Here is a 27,499-nt window from a genome sequence, read left to right on the forward strand (position 1 = left end):
CAAAAGGGGAGGAGCGGCTGGAGCCAGCATTTTACTGTCTGTGTAAAGCTTGAGTCATCCTATTAGGCTGGGCAGTGTTTGCAGCTGCATGCTGTCGACTGACTGAGAAGCAACTTGCTGCTACGTCTACCTACGATGTGCAGAGAGACACCCAGAAGCCTTGGGTCATCAGTGAAGATGAGCGAGAACATGCACACCTCATTCTGAATGAATATTTCTGCTTGTGAACCTTGGTGTGACTCTGGTTTAAAGCGGCGACAAAAAGACTAGTGAGGAGTCTTCAATGCATTGAGGCCACAGAGCTATCACATTATCCCTCCTGTCCATTTGCAAACAAGGCCTGTTGGCTTGCACGACTCGGAGAATCTGCTTTTATAGAGCCTTTTCTCTGCAGGAAACATTTAGAGCAAATCCTGTATTGCTAAACACTGCAGGTTGCATGTATTCGGGGGGAAAAATGCTTTGAATAGACCGATTCTCATTTTTGCTCTTATATTTTAATTTTTTTTTTTTTAAATATAGCCATATAATTCTGAAACATTGTGGAACGAAGATCTTGCCAAGTGCCCCCATATTAGAATTTTATCTTTTCACAGTTACTGCTGACCGTCTTGAAAAAGACAACATTTCTTGCAAAGTTGACCTTGTAGTTTCCATGTTTTGCATGCCACTAAAAAAAAAAAAAAGTTGACAAAAGCAAAATTCCAGTATTGAACTTTTCTGCTGGTTAAATTGTTAGAAGGATTTGGAAGCCGACATTTGGGGTCTACCTCTTCCCAAGGGAGAGGGGTATTATTGTGAAATTAAGGTCTCGCTCAAACTTCATCATGAGCCGTTCCACTACAATGCCCCCTTTGCCCATCAAAGAAGGTGACCTGGAGAAGCGAAGTGATAGTTTTCTACAGCTATGGAAGAAGAGAAGATGTGTGTTGACCGCTGATGGTCTACATTTATATACAGACCCTCGAAAAAAAGGCAAGGCCAAGGTGTTGCGATTTGACTCTTTAGCCAAACTGGAATGCGTGGAGAGGAAAGGAGAGCGTGTCTACTTTACTCTAGTGACAATGGACGGGCAAGAGATAGACTTCCGCTGTAGGGAGCGTAGTCGCTGGAATGCAGAGATCACTTTAGCGTTGGTGGGCTTTCAAAATCGAAAAGCTGTGCAAGAACTCAGGGCAAGAAAGGAGAGTCAGTCCCGAGAACTGGGTGAACGTTTACGAAGCTGGGGTCTGTGATTTTTTTCTCCACAATTGATTGGTGAATGTTACGGTAAGGGAAAGTTCTTGTCATTCTTGTTAATGCGCACAAAGCACCATAACTAAAACAATATTCATTTCATTTACCCTAATATAAATGTTGGTTCATGTAACAACTTTTAATTATTGTCCGACTGTTTATGTATTTGTTCCACCCAAATGCAAACCTTTCCACAAATAACCTCTGATTTTTAAAATGGAGGTTATAGAGAAAGTGAAATTGCAGAAAAGTTCTAAGTGTGGACCAGTCAGCAGAAACATTGTCTTGGTTTCCATGGAGTTTGTTCCACAATTAGAACTTCACCAGAAACCTGTATTAACACTGCAGCCATCGTGATTATACTTTGTCATTACACTATGTCATTTTCAAACCACTATCAAGGATAAGACAATACATTTCTCACAGTATGTGAGTGTGGCTTGCAAGGAAGCCTCTCGACTGGTAGGCAGTGTTGTCAAAACCTTCTCCGTCAATTCGTCTCAGTCCATTTAAAGTTTAATAACCTTTACTTACTGTGTTTAGCCCCACAGAGATTGTTGGTGCCATATAAATAAATTATGATAATCATAGATGTGTTTCCTTTGAGAACAGGCATTGTTCACTGAGATTTTATGATAGCAAAAAAAAAGCACAGGCTCTATATAATTGGTTTTTAGAAAGCTTTAAATTTAGGAGTGAAGGGATAATTAGCCATTTTACCGGAAAAGAAAGAGAGAGAGCGGAAGAAAAAAAGTTAGCATATCCAAACACTCTGTAGATAATAAATGCAAATACTGCCACTTCTTATATATTCTTGAACTGTGTTGTGTCTGCTTTGACTATATTATTTTTTATTAGGATAGTTGGCCCACGTAGGTTTTGTTTTGTCTTATAAAATTCAAATATACGCCATATTGTAATTATGGATATTTTACAAGGATGGTTCCCCCTCCCCATTCCATGGTGATATCCCTGCTTGGTATGCAAGGGGGTGAAGATGAAGGCAAATATACTTACCTAAAGCTCTATGTTGGCACCTTTGCTCACCCTTGCAGGTGTTGCCATCTTATTTCTGTAGCTCTTGGCACTTTATGTGCCAGAAACCGGTGTCAATGCTGTATTCTTGTGCATGCGCAAAATTCTCCATAATCTAACACCATCGATCTTTCATAGACCAACTATCGCGGTATGTGTGCAAACATGCCTGTTATCCACAGCCATCACGAACAACACTTGATGGCAAAAGCTCCGTTTGTCAGGGTTTGTCGATTTAACACTTAACTTTGTCTTATAGTGTCTTTTGATTGTATTGGAATATTGGAATTTCAATGATATTCCAATGTACTAAAAATGAGTATTTTATAAAATAAATGATATTGCTGTGGCAGAACTGCCTATTCACTGCTAGAACTCAGTTTGGGGCAAAGAGGGGTGATACGTGATGATGCGGAGCACCTTTTTTTTTTGAGGTGCATTAGGTGTTGTTCTGGGGCCCCTCTATAATTTTCATGGACTCTCTCAAAGACGATTTCTATGATGCACATAGTATAAATGTAAGTTTTACATACCTTAAGATGCATCCCTTGTCCAATTACTGTAAAATGGAAACCAATTTCCCTGTAAGTAACTGAAGTATAACAGCAGACATTTCTAAGTCTATCTTTGGATCGAATAGAACGATCCTCACCTTAAACAAACGTTGTTTTGGAGTCTTCTTACGTTTAGCTAATGGTGGTCCGCCCCTCTGCGGTGATTAAAGAGATAAACACCCTTTTGTCACTTATCTCTTTCCAGCAACGAGGTCCCTTGGTGCTGACTCCATCTCGGTCCCCTATGGCCTCAGTGCAATGGGGGACCCTAATGTGCAGCAAGCGCTAGGCATGCATTAGGCCTTACTCATAGGAAAGCATTCATTCAATGGTTTCCTTTTGGAGATTTAAAGGGACACTCTAGGCACCCAGACCACTTCTGCTCATTGGAGTGGTCTGGGTGCCAACTCCCACTACCCTTAACCCTGCAGCTGTAATTATTGCAGTTTTTCATAAACTGCAATAATTACCTTGCAGGGTTAACTCCACCTCTAGTGGCTGTCTACTAGACAGCCACTAGAGGTCACTTCCTGGGTTCTAGCACAGGAAACCTGTGCTAGAGCGTCGCTGGACGTCCTCACGCTGTGTGAGGACCTCCAGCGTCGCTCAAAACCCCATAGGAAAGCATTGAAATGATTTTTCAATGCTTTCCTATGGGGAGACGTAATGCGCATGCGCGGCATTTCCGCGCATGCGCATTACGTCTCCTCGGCCGGTGGGCGAGATCAGTCTCGCCCACCGGCCGACGCAATCACTGGGAGGAGCGTCGCGGAGGCGGAGACAGCGGCGAGGGACATCGCCGCTGTCCCAGGTAAGTGACTGAAGGGGTTTTCACCCCTTCAGTAACCGGGGATTTGGGGGTGGGAGGGAGAGGGACCCTCCAGTGCCAGAAAAACGGATAGTTTTTCTGGCACTGGAGTTTCCCTTTAAAGATGCTGGACGTGCTCATGCAAATCCTCACATATATTGATTTTTTTTCCCCTTAAAATTATATTTACTTTAAAATAAAATTTTGAATAAAAAAAAAAAAAAACGTAACTATCTATTTATGTATATATTAAAATTAAAAACGACCATATACCCCTAGAGGCTCTGTGAAACAAGTGAAATGTTGTGAATAAACCCACATTAAGACATTACACTGTATTAGTGAGATACACAGCATTTAGAGGATTCCTGGCAGCTTTTAGTTAGGTGTTTCCATTTTGGCTGCTTTTCAAGCAATCATCAGTATATCAGGAGGCGCTGCCAACTCCAGTCGAATTGCTTCAGACTGCAAATGAAACATGCTCTCAATACTGAAAATCTCCCTCAGGCGTGAGTTTCTTAACATCGATTCCTAACCGCCTCCACTTCCTAAAGATTTTTATGATTAAATTACACAGGAGTAATAACAGATAATGCATTAAAACAATGCAAATAAATTAAATGAAAAAAATCGTACTTTTCAAGATCCTGACAAGACACAATTTAAATAAGCAGGCAATGCACGCATTAGGCCTTCCCCATAGAAAAGCATCCGGTGGCGTTTCACAGAGCCACTTCAATGAGATGGCGTAGCCCAGGTGCCTATAGTGTCCCTTTAAAGTTCTACTCTGTAAATATAAGGAAATATTGTATATAGTTATGGGGGACAAACATTAATTTAAAAAAGTAGAGGTAAAAGACACCCAATCAGTACTGGGAATCGAATTGTACAATTTCTTGTGTGTTAAAATAATAATTAAAATCATAAATTAAAACGAACACACAGAACCACAGCAAGCCACACTGAACCGTCGCATATACCCCCCCCCCCCCTTCATCCCATCCTCTCTCTCTTTCTCCACCTCTCTCCTTCTTTCCCTTCGCTGGCCCACCATCCCTTGATCAGAGGGACTAGGGGGCGCGAAGATACTACTCATACACTCCAGCAATCTAGACGGACCCTGGCTGACCCAGAGTCGAGACAAAAAAGGGACTTGGGAAGGGGCCCTGACCCGAAATAACCACACCAAGATCCGCATGCCAACACCGGCACACACCGATAGAAAAATACAAATATTTGACAGGGTAGCCTCAGAGACGGTCTAGATTAAGCCACAGCGACTTGCCTAAATAGCAATAGGGCCCAGGTCAACGGATGCAACCTCAATACGCACGGCACATGAAGTTTACACGTATAGGTAGGACATACGGATTATATAGATTATATACAATACGCAAACCAAGTTACAAGACAGGCACACAGACATAACGCTCAAGTTAACACAATGTGTGAAATGGAATGTCAAACCTGTCGATTATGTTAAAGTTTAACCTTGTTTTTTTTTTTTTTAATTCTTTATTTTTGTCGTGCATGGTTTGACAAAATGATGTACGTAGCCACAACAGCAAACATAATCACAGTAAGTTCACAGGTTTACACATATGTGGCATTGAGGTAAAAGCACATATATTTTTTTTAAACTTTGTTAAACATAGCATTAATCGTCTTGGCATTTGCTAATTAGGTACATGTTAATAGTAGGAAAGACAATATATAACGGTGTGGGTTCTCGCTTGTATAGACAGTTAAACATAGTATTATTCGTCTTGGCGTTTGCTAAATAGGTATATGTTAATATTAGGAAAGACAATATATAACGGCGTATGTTCCCGCTTGTATAGATAGTTAAACATAGCATTATTCGTCTTGGCGTTTACTAAATAGGTACATGTGAATATTAGGAAAGACAATATATAACGGTGTAGGTTCTGGCTTGTATAGATAGTTAAACATGGCATTATTCATCTTGGCGTTTGCTAAATAGGTACATGTTTATATTAGGAAAGACAATATATAACGGTGTAGGTTCTCGCTTGTACAGATAGTAGGAAGGACCTGTCATAAGGTCGAAAACAGAGGAGTGACAAAGGGGGAAAACATGGCATGCATCTGCATCCTAGCGTCAAACAGTTAATGAGTTAATTGTTATGAGGCTGACCTATACGATGTCACATATCTAATGTAGTGTTTGGGCATGTGGCATTATATGTAACTGCAGGTTAAGCTAGGTCTAGATAGGACTTTTTATACAAAACAAGATTGTAACATCCTCTGATCAAAAGGGTTCTTGCATTCCAACCATGGGCGGCCTGGGGTAGAGCCAAACATTATTTAAGGCAAAACCGCTGGGAACAAATGTAGTCACAAAAGTCCTGAGGAGCACAGATTAGTGCTGATAGTAGTCTCCCTTATATGCACTGGGCATCAGAGTCTGGGTGCTTCGCTGATATGCTAGCATGAAACTGTCCAGGCTAAGAATACCTGTGGGGGGCAGCGTGTTGGGTGCTTCAGCCGATGCCTATTGCCGGTAAGAGCTGGGCTTTTTCATTCTGGGTCTCTCCCTTGTCGCCCCTTAGCTTGCTAACGTTGTGTCGGTAGTCGGCTCCGGCGGTGTTTAGTGGCGCCATCTGCACAGTCGCTCGGGTCGTCTTGATCTGTGCATGGGGTCGGTGTAAGCTGTGCTGTACGCCATGATTTTGATCAGGTGACTGGCCTGTTTGCAGCGGTGGTGTCCGTTGCGGGTAGGGGGTTGCACCCGATAGGCTTTCCGCCATTTTCTGTCTCTGGGCCCGCTTGTACCTGCGCAATCGGGCGGCCATTTTGGAGCCTCGTGGCGTCTGCTTATAGTAGCTCCGTCGTGCTGCGGGCCGTATCCACGAGGTCACCATTCTCTCGGCTTGACGATAGGTAGCTCCCCTCTTCTGCAGGGCATACCTGAATTTTGCGCAGAGGTGGTCAAATGTCTCCAAAGGTGACATGGGTTGCTGGGTACGTGTGCTCTGCCTTCCCTGTTTGCGCCGGGCTGCCATTGTGGGTTTGCTCTGTGGGACAGTTTCCCCGTTTTGGCTTGTGTCTGGGTTGCCTGCTTGCTGCCATTGTGGACCGGGATATCCCCCGCCGGTCCAAAGGGGGGGGGGGGGGGTTGGTTGCAGAGAAGTCGCTTTGTGGCTTTTGCTTCGGAGAGAGCGCCCGTCTCTCCCCGGTTTCAGCCTCAGTAGGCCGCATTTGTGTATCTGCATTCCCAGCCTCTACGGGTCCCAGAGTGGTATCACTGGATTCCGGGGGGCACCCCCTACGTGGGTGGCGCACCCCTGAGTGGCTTCGGGTGAAATGGTCGGCGTTTTTGCCCCGGGTTGTGCCCGCTCGGCAGGAGCCCATTTCAGCTGCGTTCGCACGGCTCGGCGGTCAAGCTCCGCCCCCCAAAGTTTAACCTTGTTGATGAAAAGAAAATGGAAAAACTCCTTGACGGACGGGGACAACTATGGCACCAACGTATGAAAGGCTTTGTCACAGACTACCTTTGTTATCTTGTAAAGATGTACATATAACTGATTTACCCGGTGGCTTCTGCGTAAGCCAGCAAGCTAATGTTGAGTCATTTTGTCCGCCAAGATGGAAAAATAAAGAATTTAAAAAAAAAAATCATAATTTAATTGCTCATTTTGGAAGATATGCTTCTTAGGCCTTGGAGTCCCAGTACCCACCCCAAATCCCTTATTATAATACTCTAGCACTGTCTGTTCTCTTAATTACAGTTTTTGTTCTTTTATGAAACTATGGCACAGTATAGAATCTTTACGAAAAAATATAAATTGGGTTGGAATGTTGTTGAAATTTTGGCCGAGGAAATGGGATATTATTGATAAACGTGGTTGCACGCACATTCGTAGGACCTACAGAAGAATAATCTACCAATATTGTGAATTGCTGATTGGATACTTTCGCAGATTTGTTGATTAAAGGGTTACTCTAACCCGTTTTAATAATACTCTTTTTTTTATTTATGTTAGAATGCCCTGCTGGGCATTATTAATAACCCCTTATAAACCTGCAAAATAAACAGTAAACTTACCTGGAATCCAGACCCTGGATTTCACACCAATGCCCAACATCACAGCTACCCTCTCATGGGCCAATGCAATGCTTCTAGACAAGCATTTGATTGGACGGTTTCTTCAGCTCAGAGCGCATGTGCGCAGTGTGACCTGAGTGGGGAAGGGAAGGGTTGGACAGAGGGAAGTGGTGGGGCTTAAAGCCTTAAGGACACATGACATGTGTGACATGTCATGATTCCCTTTTATTCCAGAAGTTTGGTTCTTAAGGGGTTAAAAAAATAGAATAACTGTAACTGGGGGAAGGCAGGGGGAGGCAGGGAGAGCATACTGAAGTATACCCTTGCAGAACCAATGACTGCAAAGGAAAAACTCATTACGCTGTGCGCATTGACGACAGACCGCATTTTTGCACAAAATTTACATTAGGCAGTTTGGAATAGAGCTGCCTACCTAAGTCACATGTGCCAGGGGTGCAACTAGACCCCGGCACAAAACTTCAAATATCTGTGTGTGTGCAGCGTTTCAAGCAGAATCGCCAGACATACAGATTATTACCACCATAACCACTTATTTTAAATGCTTATAGTTTATTTATTTATTTTTGCATTACAAGAAAAGGTGAACAGTCTCCACGTTATAAACGTCACATAAGGAGGGTAGCATACAGATCGAACCATAACCACTTTAACCATAACCCTTTAACAAACCAGATAAACACTTTTGGTGATAAACTCTTACTAAAGTGAGTTCAAGGAAAGAGGCCACAAATAGAGGCAGTTTTCATTCTACAGTCTTACTTTTTTTTACCTTGTCTTTAAAGCTACAAAACTATCACAGGGCATGCATTGTATCCAACCACTGGCTTGATCTCAATCTCTCTTCTCAACCGCAGCGCACCTGTTACCAACACAATACAATTAAGGTATTATGATACCATAAACTGGCTTCTAAATGATCTGCCTTTCAAGTTTTTTTTACATGCGACAAAAGATATATGATCTTCCAAGTCATCGTATTTATCTATTGCATCGTTACACTGGAATGCTTTCAAAACCAATCAAGTATATATTTATTTAAGTTGAATCAGGTCATATTCATATTCGATATAATTCCCAACAATTCTCACTTTAGCAGAAAAGTCTGTGTTCTTGGGAAACATTGATAAAATTATCATCATTGAACATTAATATGGGTAACATGGGTTAAATCCTACCGGAGCCCAGAATTATATTCACTTGTGTCATATGGCCTTGGTGATGTGACTATGTCCATGTAATAACTCACTGTAGCTGGTTCAGTGTCCTGTTCCGTAATCTCGAATTGTCAGAACAGGCACCTTCCGTATGGCATCCCCATCAGCAATGCACCAGTGGGAGTGCCTACAGTGTCCCTTTAAATATTTTTTTTTTTAAAGGAACACTACAATGTTGGGGAAACAAATCTGTATTGCCTTAGTGTGCCTGTTCCTAATTTAATAGGTCAACACCTCACCTCCAGCATGAAAATGATTTAAAAAAAAAAAAAAAATCAAAAAATTACGCACACCTCTTTCCAGCACGAGGCTCCATAGGTCTCCTCCTCCCGCGACGTCACAGAGATGGAGGGACCTAATGCACATGCTTCCCCATAGAAGAGCATTGAATTAATGCTTTCCTATGGAGAATTTGAAGACGGTAGATGTCTCCATGCAAAGCTTGAGGACGTCCAACGTAATTTCACCGAGTAAAACTCTGTTTGGGAGCTGGAAGCGCCTCTAGTGGCTGTCTGAAAGAAACATTGAAACTGCTATGTTTTATGTTGCAGGGTTAAGGGGGCAGTGACACTGCACACAGACCACTTGATAAAATGGACTACATATATAGTGTCCCTTTAACATTCAGTAAGGGCCGATGTTTTCTATGACAGGGTCCTTATAACTATGTATGCTTTATTTAGAGTTATAAAGGATACATTTGCTGGTCAAAAACAACCCCTGTTGATCCCATATTTATTTGTGATACTGTTCTATTTTGATACATGATGTAATAAATTTATATGTTCCTGACATTACTTTATGGCCTACCTGTTAAAATTTTCGGCAGGACCATTTATCCCTTGCCTTTCTGCTACCTTATGTTTATCTCATATAATCATTTCTTTCTGTATTGAAAACTAGTTATAGAGGAATTCAAAAGGTCTTAAAAGCAATAAAGTTGTTTTAACCCCTTAAGGACACATGACATGTGTGACACGTCATGATTCCCTTTTATTCCAGAAGTTTGGTCCTTATAAGGGGTTAAGGAAATGCAGGATAAATAGAGAGAAAGATAGCAACAATTACCATGAATAACGTTTTGTCCCTTTAAGATTAGTATTCAGTACAATTGTAACAAGAAGAGGCCTTATTTGCTAAGACACAGAGACATCAGCCCAGGAATGTCAGATAAACAGCCTTTCTGACTCATTCACAAGGCTACACAGAGCTGGCTCGGTGTGAAGGCCAGAGGCACGACAAGTCCGGACATGCAGTGTATGAGGCCAACATATCTCCTAAAGTATGCAATATAGCAGTGCAAGTTTAAACATTTAGGGGGTAGTTGTGTGGTTCCTTTGGTTTGTTTTTTTTTTATTGTGGATCAAATTCTGTCATTTCCAGTTTTGCCCTCTGACCGTTACTGTCAAATAACCAAATTCTCTGTTAAAGGAAAACTATAATGCTAGGAATACAAAGTTGTATGCCTAGCACTATAGTGGCTCCCTCGCAAGCCTCCCCTCCCTTGCACTCCCCCAGCCGCGGTGAATAAAGGGTTAAAAACCCTTTATTTACCTACCAGACCCAATTGTCCTGTAACGCTAATTTCGCATCCCACCTGGTGCTTTCTCAGGTGCGAAACGCGTCCATGGCGTCACTTACTGTTTTCTGGTGGTTATCTTAGGTGGTCTCTCCTCTGAACAGTAGCGGCGGGTAGCTTATTCACTCAGTATTTATGTATATTTTTGTTTGGATACTGTGTTCATTTACACACTTGATACTAGTTTGTACATATGATATTCTAACTACCTTATGCTAGGACTGCTGTTACAGCGTGATGCTGATACCGGAGAAACTGACGGAAGCCAAGCACAGAGAGATGGACACAGGTTTCTTCAGGAAGGAAGAGATTCTTTTTGGATCACCGATCGGGACTCAGAGGGACTAGCGTCACCAAAATACAGCAAATTCTGAGCCCCGGACAATAGTGCAGGCTCCTTATATAGGCATATAACTCCTCCCATATTAAGCTCCACCCGCACATTCTCTTAACCAATCAACACAAATAAGAATTAACTTCCTGTTTGACCGCATGGCTTGTCCAGCACAATGGAGGAGGGGAATACTATATCCTGTATTCTTGCACATGCTCCGTACACTACTGATCGTATCTTGCCTCGTGCAACCAACTGATCGATACGTCAGCATATGCACGTACACATGCCACGTGGTAATCTCGGCCTACTAAATTTATTTTTACTGAGATTCCACCACATTCCCCCCTTTGATGCCTCTTGATATTTTACAATTACTTGAGGCATCACATAACCTTAGTTTTGCTTACACCTCAAGTTACCTTGAACCAGACCAGACTTATCTTATGATGTGAATCTTTTAACACTCATCTTCCTGCATTGGTTCTCCTTGATCTAGAGCCTTATACTTATATATCGCCATTATCTGTGCAGCAGCCTTCCTCTCTGCTATACTTCCTATCAGGCTTTGCACAGACCTAACTACTAAGGGTATAAGACACGGTAGGAGTAGACACAACAGTAAAATCAGTAGGACTCCACCTACCACTGCCTTAAGCCCTCCAAACCACTCATACCAGCTACCAAACCAACTACTTGGATTGTACCCTTTCCATACCTGAGTAGGCACATGCGCTAGTTTAACCATATGGCTAGTAAGCTCAGCTATTGCTTGCCCTTCGTCATCTATTTGAAGACAGCAATTGCTTAGGTTAAACTTCCCACATACACCTCCCTCTACTGCCAAAAGGTAATCCAAGGCTAATCTATTTTGGTAGACTGCCGTCCTCATCCTGGTATTATGCTTCGCTAGAAGATTGAGCGCTTGTGATGTTTCATTAGTGATAATCTCAACCACCGCCTGTAATCTTATAATGCGGTTGAGCATATAAATAGGGGTTCTATAACCAAAGGTACCATCTTCTGCCCACGTGGCTGGCCCATAATAATCTATGATACGCTGGGGAGGCCATTCATTATCTTCCCAGGTGCCTATCTCTAAGGGTCCCCTTTTCTTCCTATGATTCACATCATACACTTTAACACCTAAAGTCTCACCTGTTTCAATCGGTAACAAGAAGAAGGATGGTTTGAGCATACCCAACACACATGCCCCTTCCCAGTCCTGTGGCAACTCCGAATAGGCTTTCTTACCACAGATCCAGTACAAATTTGCTGGGGCTCTCCAGGTAGATGTGATGGATAAATCAAACCACACATCCTTTAAACTGGCATATCTAGCAAACGGGTTAGATGGTTCTGAGACATTTGAAGCCGACCACCAAGTTGTATTCTTTGTATCATCATCATAAGCTTTTTGCCCTAGACAAGTTAATTCTCCTACAGAAGTATTATACATTATTCCTTTCCTTGCTATGCAAACATAACCTATGATGGAGGTCTTTAATCTCCACTCAGATTTACCTCTAACACTCAAATGATAATCGGCTTGTGTAGATATTAGTTGGTCAACTGCCTCAGAACCGGACATTACCTCCTTTGCTTCCCAAGGCCATTGGTCTCCCATGTTAGTACCTCCACACACATAGCAGTTGGTAACATTAAGACTACCGGCAATACTTTCAGCTAGGTCAATGAACAGGTTTTTAGCGTTATGGGGGATCTTATTATCTATACTCATCTCTTCATAAAAGGAATGGTATACTTGATGAGTCTGGGAGGATACCGTATCAGTCTCTATTCCTATAAACAATAATGTCCCAGGATCTAAACCCGTCCCGTATATCTGAAACCCAAATAAATTTCCATACTTATCTAGGAACTTGTCGGGGTTATTAATAAGTATATGGACTGGGTTGCATTCCATAGACTTACAATAAGGGCTAGTCGGCAACTTAGTCACTATCATGTCTTTATCTACTGTCTGTCCCCAAGTCGCCCACCCCACACAAGACCAATATGGGCAAAAGTTATAGTCTTTATTTGGGCATCTAGGACTTACATATTTATTTTTACTACTGGGACAAATATATTTATCATTAGACCCATACGTCCTCTCCCATCTAAGATCCCCACATACATTCCACGGTTTTCTACCACTTGATATCGCCTTACATGCATCAAATAGCAGAACACCCGAAGAATATACGGATTCTAACACCGTCTTATTAATTAGGGTCCCCTGAGGATCTCCATTCCTGAGAATCAACCAAATTGTACGAGGTTGATACTCTGGACTGAAGCACTTAGGTTCTCCTACTCCTAAATGGCACACACTATAGTCTATATTTAGGTATCTACATCTTGATACCTCTCCTTTACATTCGTATTGTGAATGCCAAATTAGGGTTTGGGAAATATGGTTACCTGTTCTCGTAGTCTTAATGCATACCTCACAGCTAGGAGTGTCGGTACCTCTACCTTCCTGAATATAAAAACACATATAAATAAACACAATCAAAAGCACATCTTTCGCCGTCATCCTCAGTCTTCGTCCGTGCGATGGAACCTCAGCTTCCAGAATGTGAGGGCTGCAGGGAATGGAGTTCTGCTCGTCTTCACAGGTGTCCCTTCGAGACTTTCCTGGCTTATACACTATGTGTTGGTAAGCGGACAGGCTTTATTATGGCCTTCTCACTCACACCTGTAACAATAAAATTTGTAATCCACAATAATTCCTCGTTACTCCGACTGAGTAGTGCGTTTCAACCGGATCTTGCAGGGATTCTCTGGATCTGCTGTAACTTGCCAAGAATCGACTGCTGCTGGTTTAACCCTGGAGTGATGTATCCACGGAGTTACTTCGGCTACTTTTATCGCTGTAGGGGTAGACAAAAGAACAACATAAGGACCTCTCCACTTGGGCCCTAACGGTACATTATTCCACTCTTTAATCCACACTTGGTCTCCTGGATGATAACTATGAACAGGGGGATAAATATTCACAGGTAATCTATCTTGTACCCATTTCTGTACCTCCTCCATAGTCTTACCCAACTCTACAACCTGCTGCCGGGTAATTCCTTCTCCCAACTGACTCAAATCCCCCCTTAAGTTACCAAGTACGGGAGGTGGTCGCCTGTGTGGAGTATGGATCATTATTTAATGTGCAGTTTGCAATATATATATGTGTATTATATGGTGTGGCGCATACATATATATATATATATATATGTATATATATATTTAATACTAATGTACATTTGGTTGTATGAAATACTGACTGAATGACTATTGACTGAAATAGGCTTCTTAACTTAGCTTAGATTTGAAAAACGTTACACTTTCAATGACATTTCCACAAGGTTAAAATTAAATTAGAACAAACACATGTACTGTCAGTCAAATGTATACAAAACTCGTCGTAAGCTAATTACAGGCAAGAGCCTTCTAGAGAATATTCCAAAACACATGTGCTGTCAGTTAAATGTATACAAAAACACTTCGTAAGCTAATTACAAGCTCGAGCCATTTAGGGAATATCCCAAACTTAGATATGCAATACATTACATCATGTAACAAGTTAGAAAACCTTTTTGGGAAAATCACACAGGTGGGGGCTGCTTTATAGAGGACAAAATGCCTATTTAACTGAAGGAGAAAGGATAGGACGTTGTCATTCTTTAACATTCATTCATTCAAACATTATTCCATTCTCACTTGCACGCAGAGCATCATACACAAGGACATATGCTGTAATACTTTGGTAAGATTAATTATTTACTGACTATTTTTGCATTCTGTTACATTCATCCAATACACTTTTATCTTATATTTATTTGAGTCATTGTTTCATTTATTACAATATTATTACAGTGCCGTTTGGGTTTTCCGACACTGAATTATTCTAGTGGTAATTATCATCTAGAATGGTTAAAGAAAACAGTATTTATAAGTAATTTGGAAACGGAAGGGTCTACTCCGTATATAGCTATAGATTGCATAAAGACACGCTAAGCTTAGAATGACCCGGAGTGACCTTTTGTCGGTAAAGGTCCACATCATACCTGAAGCGAGCCATAACTATCAAAATTGAAGTATCACCGAAACCGACAGCCTGTACATAATTTCAAAAGGAGAGAGGCCCATCCTTCTGGTAGGGGTACTGCGGATTCGCAATAGAGCTATGGGTAAGAGAACGTTCCACTTAAGTTGGGTTTCCTGACACATTTTAGCCAACTGGTTCTTAATAGTTCTATTCATTCTCTCTACCTTACCAGAACTCTGGGGTCTATATGCAGTATGAAGCCTCCACTTTATACCAAGCATATGAGTCAGTTGTTGTAGGCACTGGTGAACAAAAGCTGGACCATTGTCCGATCCTATAGAACAGGGTAGTCCATATCGGGGTATTATTTCTCGTAGCAGGAATCTTACAACTTCTCCTGCTTTCTCTGTACGAGTAGGACATGCTTCTACCCAGCCTGAATAGGTGCACACAATTACCAACAGGTAACGATGTCCACCCGATTTAGGCATCACTGTAAAGTCTATTTGTAGATCGGACATGGGGAGTCCCCCCATAAACTGGACTCCTGGTGGCTTTACTGGTCCTTGTCTTGCATTATTCTTAGCACACGTTACACATCTGCGTACAATGGCCTGAGTCAAGTTGGACAATCTTGGTATGTAGAAATGTTTCCTGAGAGATTCTTCAGTACTGTCTCTCCCAGAATGTGTCCCGTTGTGATAATTTTGGACAATTTCTACCGCTAGTGATGCTGGTATAACTATTCTTCCATCTTCTAGCTGATACCACTTGTTCTCCAAATACTTTCCCGGTTCAGTCTTTAACCACTCCTCTTCTTGAGCTGTATAAACTGGAGTCCATTGGGACAGTGGAGTTGGTATAAGAGCAGCTATATGCCCCACATACTCCTGTCTTCCTGATTCAGCAGCACGCTTAGCTGCACTATCTGCCATCCGATTTCCCTTGGTTACATCACCATCTCCTCTCAGATGCGCTCGACAATGTATGATACCGACTTCTTTCGGCTCCCACACTGCTTCCAATAGTTGTAGGATTTCGGCTGCGTATTTGATTTCTTTGCCTTCTGAATTCAGTAGTCCTCTTTCTTTATACAAAGCTCCGTGGGCATGAGTGGTTAAAAACGCATACTTAGAGTCCGTATAGATATTCACTCTTAAACCTTCAGCCAATTGTAACGCTCGTGTTAGTGCTATTAATTCTGCCTTTTGTGCTGATGTTCCTTTCGCCAGTGGCCGAGCTTCTATCACCTTGTCTATTGTTGTTACTGCATATCCTGCATAGCGGATCCCTTCTTTCACATAACTACTGCCGTCGGTATAATATTGAACATCGGGGTTCTGGATGGGAAAATCACGAAGATCTGGTCTACTTGAAAATACTTCATCCATTACTTCCAAACAATCATGTTGACTTTCAGTAGGTTGTGGCAAAAGGGTAGCTGGATTTAAGGTGTTTACAGTCTCTAAATGCACTCTTGGGTTTTCACACAACATTGCTTGATACTTGGTCATACGACTGTTACTAAACCAATGATTTCCTTTGTAATCCAACAACGTCTGTACTGCATGTGGAACTCGTACATAAAGTTCTTGACCCAGAGTGAGTTTATCGGCTTCAGCTACTAGCAGGGCGGCTGCAGCTACGGCTCTTAGACAAGGTGGAAGTCCGCTGGCCACTGCATCCAATTGCTTAGACATATAGGCAACAGGTCTTTGCCATGATCCCAAGTACTGTGTCAATACTCCCACAGCCATTCTTCTTTGCTCATGTACATATAAGTAGAATGGTCGTGTGTGATCAGGTAGACCTAATGCTGGGGCACTCATCAAAGCCTTCTTCACATCTTCAAATGCCGTTTGCTGTTCTTGGGTCCATAAGAAGGGGTCGTGCTCTGTACCTTTGATAGCTGCGTACAGAGGTTTTGCCAGTATCGCATAGCTGGGAATCCATATCCTACAGAAGCCTGCTGCCCCCAAGAATTCTCGCACTTGTCTTCTATTCTTGGGTATTGGTATTTGGCAGACAGCTTCTTTTCTCTCTGGCCCCATAATTCTTTGACCTTGAGAGATATGGAATCCCAGATATTTGACAGTTGGCAAACACAACTGAGCCTTCTTCCTGGACACCTTGTATCCTGCCTTCCAGAGAATATGTAGTAGATCGTGCGTTGCTTGCTGACATTTTTCTTTTGTAACTCTGCTATCAACAAGTCATCTACATATTGTAACAATACACATTCTCCTGGGATAGACTCGAAATCCAGTAGATCTTGACTTAGAGCTGAACCAAATAGGGTAGGTGAATTTTTAAACCCTTGGGGCAGTCTTGTCCAAGTCATTTGGCGTTTTGAGCCCGTTACAGCGTTCTCCCATTGGAAAGCGAAAATACATTGACTTTCTGCGGCAATTCGGAGGCAAAAGAAGGCATCTTTGAGATCTAAGACTGTGAAGTAAGTAGCCCCGCCCGGAATTAAAGCAAGCAGGTTATATGGATTGGGTACAACTGGATGTATACTAACAACCGCATCATTGACTGCTCTCAAGTCCTGCACAGGTCGATACTCATCTGTACCGGGCTTTTGAACAGGCAGCAATGGGGTGTTCCAGGGGGAAGTACAGAATTTTAGGATACCATACCGTATGAACTTATCCAGATAGGATTGGATGTTCTTCTTAGCCTTCTGTGGGATGTGGTATTGTCTTAGGCTTACTGGATAAACCCCAAGTTTCAGTTCAATTTTTATAGGTGGAATATTGCGGGCCAGTCCTGGTGGGTTGTTCTCTGCCCAAACTCCTGGTATGTTAAACAATGTCTCATCACTCCTAGGGTTTTGGCTAGTCAACACTGTATAAAGTCGCCACTCTTCTTCCTTTGGTACGGATAAAGTCATAATACCTGAAGGTCCATTAAACTTTAAGGATGTTGTTCCATTTGGTAGGAACGTAATCTGCGCTTGTAATTTTGATAGCATATCACGTCCCAGCAATTGGACTGGACATTCAGGCATATAAAGGAATTGGTGTTTTACTACGTGGCCTCCCAATGTACAGAGTCGACTTTTAAGAACCGGTTTTTCAGCACTTCTTCCAGTTGCTCCTATTACAGTAATAGTCCTTCCAGATGGAGGAGCAACTAGATTAGTCACCACTGAATGTTCAGCACCAGTGTCGATCATGAACGCACTCCTTTTTCCCCCTATTGATACATCGACCATAGGCTCCGCTCGACCAAGGGGGATGGAGCCCGGTCGGTATCAATAGTCCTCCATGACCGTGTCAGCCAATCCTACAAAGTCCCTACCTTCTCTATCGCGGGACCTTTGCGCTGCTGGAATATACCTGTCTTCCCTAACACTTCCTCTGTTCCCATTACTCCCTCTATAACCATTACTCCCTCCGGGGCCTCCTCTACCTCTCGCTCTGCCTCTAAAGTTTCCGTAGCCTGCCCTGGGTAGGTCTCTCTCGTACTGCTCTCTTTGCGGACATTCGTTCCTCCAATGCCCTTCTTCCTTGCAATACGCGCATTGATCCCTACTCAAAGGCTCCCTACTCCATCTATTATTGCCTCTATCTGGGCCCCGTTTATCTACGCCTGCGATCGCTACCGCTAGCATATCAGCCTTTTTACGCATCTTGCGCTCTTCCTCTTTCTTACTTTCTGTATCCCTGTTCATATAGACCTTATTTGCTACCTCCATTAGTTGGGTGATGGACATACCTACAAACCCTTCTAACTTTTGTAGCTTGCGCTTAATATCTCCGTATGCTTGGCTGACAAAGGCGGAGTTAACCATTCGGGAATTGTCTGCGTCTTCCGGATTAAAGGGGGTATACAAGCGGTATGCCTCCAATAATCGGTCATAAAAGACACTGGGCGCTTCATCGCTTTTCTGGATCACCTCAACTGTCTTCGACATGTTAATGGCTTTCTTTCCTCCTGCTTTCATGCCAGCAATTATAGCGTCTCTATAGGCTCTGAGTTGAACCATATCAGCACCATTTACGTTCCAATCAGGATCAGTGTTGGGATAATGTGTTGCGGCCCATGCTGCTGGATTAGCTTGGTTCAAAACACGGGCTCTATCCTCTAGTGCTTTTATGGCTGCTTGATTTATTCTTGTCCTTTCCTCATTGTTAAATAAAGTCATTAGTAACTGCTGGCAATCAGCCCATGTCGGATTATGCGTCTGTACTATTGAGGTGAACAGATCAGTCATAGCTTGTGGTTTCTCAGTATACGAGGAATTATGGGTCTTCCAGTTTAAAAGATCGGTTGTGGTAAATGGGACATATACGAAGACTGGGTCAGCGTGTGCCATTTGACCTGCGGCATCGATATAAGCTGACCCGGGATTCAGACGAAGAGGCATCTGATAGTGCTTTAATTGTTGGGCACCAGTCAACTGTCGGGTTTGGATGGGGCTACGTAGAGAGGCGTCAGTCATGGGTTCCGGTCGGGGAGAGATAGGGTATGGGGATGTGGGAGGTTGGTTTTGGGAAAAGGTCGTAAATAAAACACTTCGAGCCGAGCTAGATGAAGCTTGACCGGAAGTCTGAAGTGGCGCCAAATCAGGATATTCGTTTCTAATGGGGGTGGGTTCTGGTTCCGGAAGGGGAGATTTAGTACGAGGGGGGGTGGATCCTGTACTGGAGGAGGAAGCGGAAGTGGATGGGGGTAATGAGGGGAGGGCTGCAGGACTTCCTGCGTTTGCGTCACTTCCTCTTAACGGAAAGTAAGGGGGCGGCAAAGGGATCTCGGACTCAGGGGGCGTGTCCAAAATGGGCCTAACACCAGTCCTAGTGGACGAACAAGTCCTAGCTACCATGAGGCGACACTGCTCCTCGTGGCATGTCTGGAGCCATTTTGGCGAGTCATTTACGGCCTGTCTCCAACAGTCAATATAAGGAAACTGGCCGTAAAGTTCAGGCCTACCTGATACAGCCACGTGTAAGCGCTGTACCAGAGTTAGATCCAAACTGCCACGTGGCGGCCATGCCGCAACCAAAGTAGGCCACTCCCTAGTGCACAAAGTAACTAAACGCACAGGAGACATCTTAACCCCAAAATCACAAGTTTTGAATCCCTTTTTAAGGGATCCGGAATCGTTGACTGCGACGCACCCATACTTAACAATGGAACGTCGTCGACAACGAATACTATACACGCGTACTATTCAACAGTCACACCCGTTTCCTCTGGCAACAGCACCACGTGGTACGGTTACCAAGTGAAACGTACACAATAACAATAAACACTCAGGGAATTCCCGTACACACACAGCTGTTACACCAGTCACTATATAATCAATATTATGCCCTTTGGCGTAACTATACAGTCACCCACGCTATAATTCTCTATATACGAATTACCCGTCTATAACACACCCCAGTAACATCGTCTTTTACAATTAGCGGTTACAGTACGGTTAGCATAGGTCAAAGCACAAGTTAAGGTTACAATACAATTATTAGTGGTTATGGTGTTAAACATGCAATGGACGACAATGATTAGTACTTATATACAGTGTCAGTAAATATACAGGGTTATGGTACCGTGCACTATAATACAGCAACACACTATTAACACTCTCGCTAGACGGCTGAGCTCGCACTATCTAACAAGATATACACTTTACTAAACAATCGTTAACACATTTACAATTCCCAACTAAACTATTGGCCAGTACCTTGAATGGACTACCTAAAACTATATACACCCGTTTTGGTTAGCCACACTGCCCAATCACCACATATATAGCGAGCTAGAGAACCGAATTTACACAGGCGCCTCTTAGTCGCACTATCAAAAGTCTAGTGGGTTCCAAATTTACACGCCTTCCCACTTAGCCCAGATAGGATGAGAACTAGCGAACCGAATTTACACAGGCGCCGCTTAGTCTCCCGGTCCCTCCGACCTAGCGAACGTAATATACACCCTAGAACGCTAGTCTAGACAAGACACCGGTGTCCGGCTAGGGCTATTTACACCAGGACCCCGCCTGACTAACCAAATCAAACGGTCTGACTAAAGAGCGTTCGATCGAGCGGTGCGCCTTCGCTCCTTCCCTCCGACAGAGGGGGCAGATACACAGATTCAAACCCCTTTGGGCCTACCGCACAATCGGTATACCCCTAGTGGGTCCTGCCGTCTATAACAGCAGTTGTCTTACCTCCTCGTTCCTGAACCTGAGTTCACACTCATCGACGGGGACACCCCAGCACTTCTCACGTAGAGGCCGATGATCTCCTGGACAACAGACCAGTGGCGCCGAGACGAAGGGAGGTCCACGCAGAAGTTCAGGGGTGCAGCCGTAGAGAACGTGGGCAAAGATAGACCGTCTCACGCCTCTGCCTCTCAGCTACCGTTGAACGATGAGTTTCCCGGCCAATGCACCAAATGATACCGGAGAAACTGACGGAAGCCAAGCACAGAGAGATGGACACAGGTTTCTTCAGGAAGGAAGAGATTCTTTATTGGATCACCGATCGGGACTCTGAGGGACTAGCGTCACCAAAATACAGCAAATTCTGAGCCCCGGACAATAGTGCAGGCTCCTTATATAGGCATATAACTCCTCCCATATTAAGCTCCACCCGCACATTCTCTTAACCAATCAACACAAATAAGAATTAACTTCCTGTTTGACCGCATGGCTTGTCCAGCACAATGGAGGAGGGGAATACTATATCCTGTATTCTTGCACATGCTCCGTACACTACTGATCGTATCTTGCCTCGTGCAACCAACTGATCGATACGTCAGCATATGCACGTACACATGCCACGTGGTAATCTCGGCCTACTAAATTTATTTTTACCGAGATTCCACCACAATGCCATGTGTATTTTTTTCTATTACTTATTTCAATAAATGTGCTACTTTTTATGACCCTTTTTTCATTTGTAGAGTGTTTGCATTTAGCCATGTTTTTTTACTGTTATATGTTGGTGCTGAATAAATGCTGATAACAACAAAAGCCTCCCTGGGATCGCTGCCACGCTGACCTTGATTTTTGGCTTTCTAGTATCCCTGAACTGGATAGCTTTGACCCCGATTTTTGTTTTTATGCATTCCTGACCAACTATATTTTTGTCTCAGTATTTCTGATATACTAGTCCTCATATTTCCCAAGCGTTTGGCCACTCTAAGGTCCGGTAATATGCCTTTCTATTGTTACTACTGAGTCTTTGACAGGTGTTGACTTATATCTTGCTGAGGATCCTAACAGGTTCGTGACAGGGTGAAATCCATCCTGTAGTACTTGCTATCGCTATCACTATGCCTGCCATAAAAATGCCTTTTCCTTTTAATTACAGGTAGAAGGACCAGTGAGGGTTAAGGTGCTTATCAAGCTGCTCTGATTGGATTAGAGTTTGAGGTTTATGAATTCTGAACAAGAAAAAGCTTAAGTGATTTTGAGTCTGGGTCTGAATCAATCAGTGAGGATGACTGTAGATCAGTTGGACTTACCCAATAGGGACAGATGGGATTTCACTACTGACATTTAAAACAACAAGCCATCGAGCAGTCCCTTGCTGAGATAATACTTTAGCGCTACTGTGCATCTTGTTTTGATACATAGCTTACTCACTTAGTATTCAGACAATTTGCAATAAAACCTATAGGGCGAGGACTTTCGACTGACTGCTGAATGACTGCCAAATAGTTTTTGGTTTTCTAAATTTGACTGTATTAGCTTGGTATATGAATCTTATACAGCTGTTCACAAAAGATGAATTCATTTTTTTCAGCCATGTTTGTACTCCATTCAGCTACTCTGCTGAGTTAGCTGTGGGATTTAACTGAATCACTATAGGTTTCCACTGATACAAAGCAGGAAAAATGGCAACATAATCCTAAATCCCCCCCAAAATAAATTCACACTAAAGCTACCCCAACACACCTCCACTACACCCCAACCCTAATTCTCTCCCCCCTTCTCCCCCCCCAAATGCTACTTTTATCATAGTGATATTTTTTTCTTACAGCAGAGATCATTATCTGACATGCATTTACAAATCTGTTGCAATTCGGCTGGAGACAATATAAAATAGCTGGGTTGATTTGGTTTGATGTGTTTCAGTTAGATCAATAGAAAGTAATGTGTACCTTAGAGGAATTTTATCAGCCAAAATGAAGAGGATTAAGCTGAATGAAAGCATCAAGCGGGACCTTTTCCTGGCGGTGAGTGGAGTGGACGGCCGCCGCTCCACTATCCCGCCTACTGGAGCCAGCCAGACATACTACATCTGAGTTGCCCCCTCCCCCCCCCCCTGGACCGGGGGGGTGATCCCGGTCCTCACCCCACAGCCGCACTCGGTCCAAGCGACCAGAGCCCAGGGACGCCAGCATCCCGCTCGAAGGCAAAGCGCGCCATCCAAGATGGCAGAGACCATGTGTGTTGGAACTCACGCAACAACCGACTGGGTACCCAGATGCTGGTCTAAGGGGTTAGAAAAGCCCAAGCCTAGCTCCCTCTGCACAGCAACCCCACAAGCGAACGCTTACCTAACCTCTCCACGTGGCAAGACACAGGCAAGCAGCGGCGGAGACCCGGCAGGACCCAAACTGCTTGCCACGCTGATAGACCGCCACAAGCCTGCCTCAGCCAGTGTCCACCAACCTCGCAGCAGAGCAAAGTACTCACCCCACACCCACCTTGCAACACGACGACCCTGAAGAGGGCTCAACAAAGCCGCCCAGCGGTTCCAGCGCCGTCTCTCACTCAGACCCACAGCGGCACCACGGAGGTCACTCAGGAGAGTGCACACAAGGGCACAGCTGCAGCTGGAGAAGCTGAAAAGAACCCACAAAAACGACCAAAGCACCAACTTACCTACCCACAATCAATGGCGCCGCCATGCAGTGTGACTGTTTGGGATGGGACTGTGTTGTACCCCAGGCTGGCGTGGGCAGACCGGGGCTAGGACTGAGCTGTGAGTAAAGCCTCTGGCTGCTCGCTACCGAAACTTGCCTGTACACCTACACACATAAGCACAACTAGCATGGATACACACACGTATATAGTCTGGCATGTGACACTGTAATAATATTGAGCATATCGTCTAACATTTCCTTCTTTCTTTAGCATCTGCTATGTAGGCATACACCCAAACAACCAGCCTGCTAACTAGACATGATGTGTAACTTCACAGCCTAACTGCAATATAGATTGCTCAGGTCTTATACTGCAAATCTTAGCTAGGCACAAACGATAAACATATATTTTACATTTACAACAATGTTATGCCTAATGTACCTACTGTACACATGCCTTGCTACTACTCATGTTTTACTGTTCATCCTAACTCTAAATATAAAACGTGCACAAGTCTCTGTATACCCCACTGTAACAAATGTTATTGATCTTAGCAAGTGGAATGCCTTTGGGGTACCACAAGCATGCCTGTCAAACCTATATGCACGGAAAAAATAAAGAATGGAAAAAAAAAATGTTTGGACAGAATGTTGCCTTGCATAGGGGAGAACTATCAATGTTGTCCTTTCATTATACCGGAGGTACCAGCACGTTTTAATGTCTTCTACAATAAAGTACTAGTGTAATCTGAGATGCTTGCAGCCACATCCAGTATTTTAAAATTGGATGTGAAATGAACACTACCATGTAAACTATACTTTTATTTTCAAATATTTAAAAAATCAAGTATAACATATGCAGTCATTATGTCCTGATATGTAAAACCATAGAATTCAAAAGGGGTGTACTTTCTTTTTACCATGACTGTATATTTTCTCCTAGTGATATCTAAGAATATATAGATAGTTGTGATTTTTTTTTTTTACTTTAGCACATAATAGGCTAATTCAAACTCATGCAAAAGTGGCAACGGAAATCTAAACTGAGGACAGGGAAGCAATTTGGCCCAACATTGGGGTTTGCCTGGGAACACCTACCACACCCCTTCAATGTACCAGGTCACTTGGCTATAGGACATTACTAGCAGTCTACATAGAAGGAAGTCAGAACCTTTGTTTTGGCTTTGTGTACTCGTCTTTGATATGAGAAATTGCCAGTACTTTTTCAAAGGTGCACGAGATCTTCGGCACTTGTTATCCCTGGTAAAGTCAGTATTGACAGAATTTCCCCCAAAACAACACTAAATAGACTAGAACAACTACAGCTTAATGTTTACCGGATCCACTAAAATGAATAATCAGTACTAGGTATGTGAGATGGAAACATTTTTGAATCTCTAAATAACTAGACTTTTGCAAGACACAGAAATAAAACAAGGGTATGTGAATGTTTTCAATTTGTGTTTTTACTGGAAATTACTTTTTTTTCATGGGTGAAAATCCCCTTTGACAATCCCCTTAGACACATAGTGCCATCATTGTGACAAATAACAAATATATATTATGGAGCAACTCATATATCTGACCTCATAGGTGCTGGAATTCACCAAAGATTATGAAAGTTGAGATGAATAATTGATGAATAATTCATCCTCAAAAGAATGACTTAAGACATATCATAGGATTGCATCCTTTATTCATGAAATGCCAATTCTTCTCATATGTGACAATAAAATTGCTTTCTCCTTTTTTCCCCATCTCTCATTCAGGATTTTTCATCTTACTACTCATTTGGACGACCAAACACTTCTGTAATTTCTTTGTGCTCCTCTGGAGGCTTCTACAAGAAGACTATCCATCACGTTTATGAGGCGATAGGACTCCGTGAGCAGGTGGTAGCCCTGCTTGGACTCCGTAGGAGATTCCCGAAATGTCTGGTTTAGAGGAGAAAGATACTAGTCTTCAATTGTATCTGCAAGAATCTAGGAAGAAGATCCACAGTCATGTTTCTTGTCACTAGAGATAGTCTTCTTTCTCTTCTTCTTGAGTTACAGGGACAGAAGACTCCTTTGCAAAGACTAATACTTTAACTAATGTTAAGGGTTTGTTCACAAACATACAGAACTGAAGACCAAATAATGCTATCATCACAACAAACTATTTACTAATTTAGCAATCATACAAGGTTCACGGGCTGTTGCACTAATCGGTGAGACCTTCTGAATTCTGGGTACACTTCTTGCTCTGAATTTCCAGGTGCTTGTTACTTTAATTTTTCTTCTATTGATTATTTGAGCTGCTCTACAGTTTGTGAAATATGTATTTTTTGTGACTTTTGAAAATAAAGAAATAATGCAAGTTATAACTAGTTATTTTAGTCGAAATACGGAGGCGAGGATTGCGCATATTTCTGCTGAATGCTACACGTTTCTATTTGTTTCTTTTTGCTTCCTGAAACCTCATCTTTACATTTAATTTTTGTTTTTACCATAAGACAAATTAGTTACAAAATATTCTTAAATATAAGTTTTTTTTGTGCTTGTTTTCTTTCAAATACAGTTTACCATTTTCAAAATAAAGTGCAATTCTAGAACTCATTAAAACATAGGTCATCCTTCCGTATCAGCATGTTAATTTGTACGTGCTGCGTAAGTTGATTGATGGCTGTGGTAAGGCAGCAGTCAATTAATTTATGGACGTGTTTTTACTAAAGTGAAAGCTGTTTGGATTTCAAAGTGAATTAAAACTTTTAGGCCACAAAAAGTCAAACTGAAAACATCTCTGACTTTTCTTTTTTGGAACCCGATTTAAAAACACAACGAAAACTTAAAAACACAACGAAAACATAAAAACGAACACATCTACTGATAAAGAATATTATTATGTTTAACCAAAAACTAGATTGCTGTTTTTATTTTTATATTTTATAGTGTGACTAAACAGTAGAAGTTAAAGGATCACTATAGGGTCAGGAACCCTATAAAATATAAAAATAAAAACAGCAATCTAGTTTTTGTTTAAACATAATAATAATGACCCTATAGTGCCAAACCCACCATTTAGGTGGCTTGCCCCTCCCCCCACCATAAAAGTTTAAAACTCACCTTATTTCTAGCGTCGTGTGGGTCCGCTGTGCTGGCTCTGCCCCCTTTGAGACATCATCAAAACGGCCGATTTTTAGCCAATCCAATGCTTTCCTATAAGGAAAGCATTGGATTGGCTAAAATGGGCATGGGGGCGTGGCCAAATGCTGTTTTGGCCAATCATGACCTCCTCATAGAGATGCATTGATTCAAAGCATCTCTATGAGGAAAATTCTGCATCCCTATGCAGAGCGTGGAGATGTTGAACGGCAGGGCTGCTTACTGTGCAGCACTGAGCCAGGAAGCACCTCCAGTAGCCATCTGAGCAGTGGCCACTTGGAGGTGTCCCTAGGGGCAATGTAAACACTGCATTTTCTCAGAAAACACAGTGTTTGCATTAAAATGCCTGAAGGGAGCTGTTATACTCACCAGAAAAAAACTACATTAAGCTGTAGTTGTTCTGGTGACTATAGCGTCCCTTTAATAAAACTAGAGCAACAAGTCTGCAAAAAATATGTTTTTGTTGTTCCAGGAATCGAAAGTAAATTTAAATTTTAGGCCAAAATAGTAAAATTGGAAAAACTTTACATTTTACATCCACTTAGAATTTCTGACAAATCACAATTTAGTGAACAAACCTGTGAGTGTTCTATACCAAAATTGGTCAACTACAACAGAGCAAATTGCTAGTATTT

At 42.6% G+C, this 27,499-nt stretch overlaps 1 protein-coding gene across 1 annotated transcript; it reads left to right on the forward strand.

Moving 5' to 3' along the window:
• Positions 1 to 26,086, forward strand: LOC134577955 (pleckstrin homology-like domain family A member 2). The gene is made up of 2 exons (XM_063436900.1): positions 1 to 1,269; positions 25,491 to 26,086. The coding sequence occupies exon 1, from the start codon at positions 828 to 830 to the stop codon at positions 1,233 to 1,235; it is 408 nt and encodes a 135-aa protein (XP_063292970.1). The 5' UTR covers positions 1 to 827; the 3' UTR covers positions 1,236 to 1,269; positions 25,491 to 26,086.
• Positions 26,087 to 27,499: the final 1,413 nt, after the last annotated feature.

This window comes from Pelobates fuscus, chromosome 11 (assembly GCF_036172605.1).
Source record: "Pelobates fuscus isolate aPelFus1 chromosome 11, aPelFus1.pri, whole genome shotgun sequence".
NCBI classification, from domain to species: Eukaryota; Metazoa; Chordata; class Amphibia; order Anura; family Pelobatidae; genus Pelobates; species Pelobates fuscus.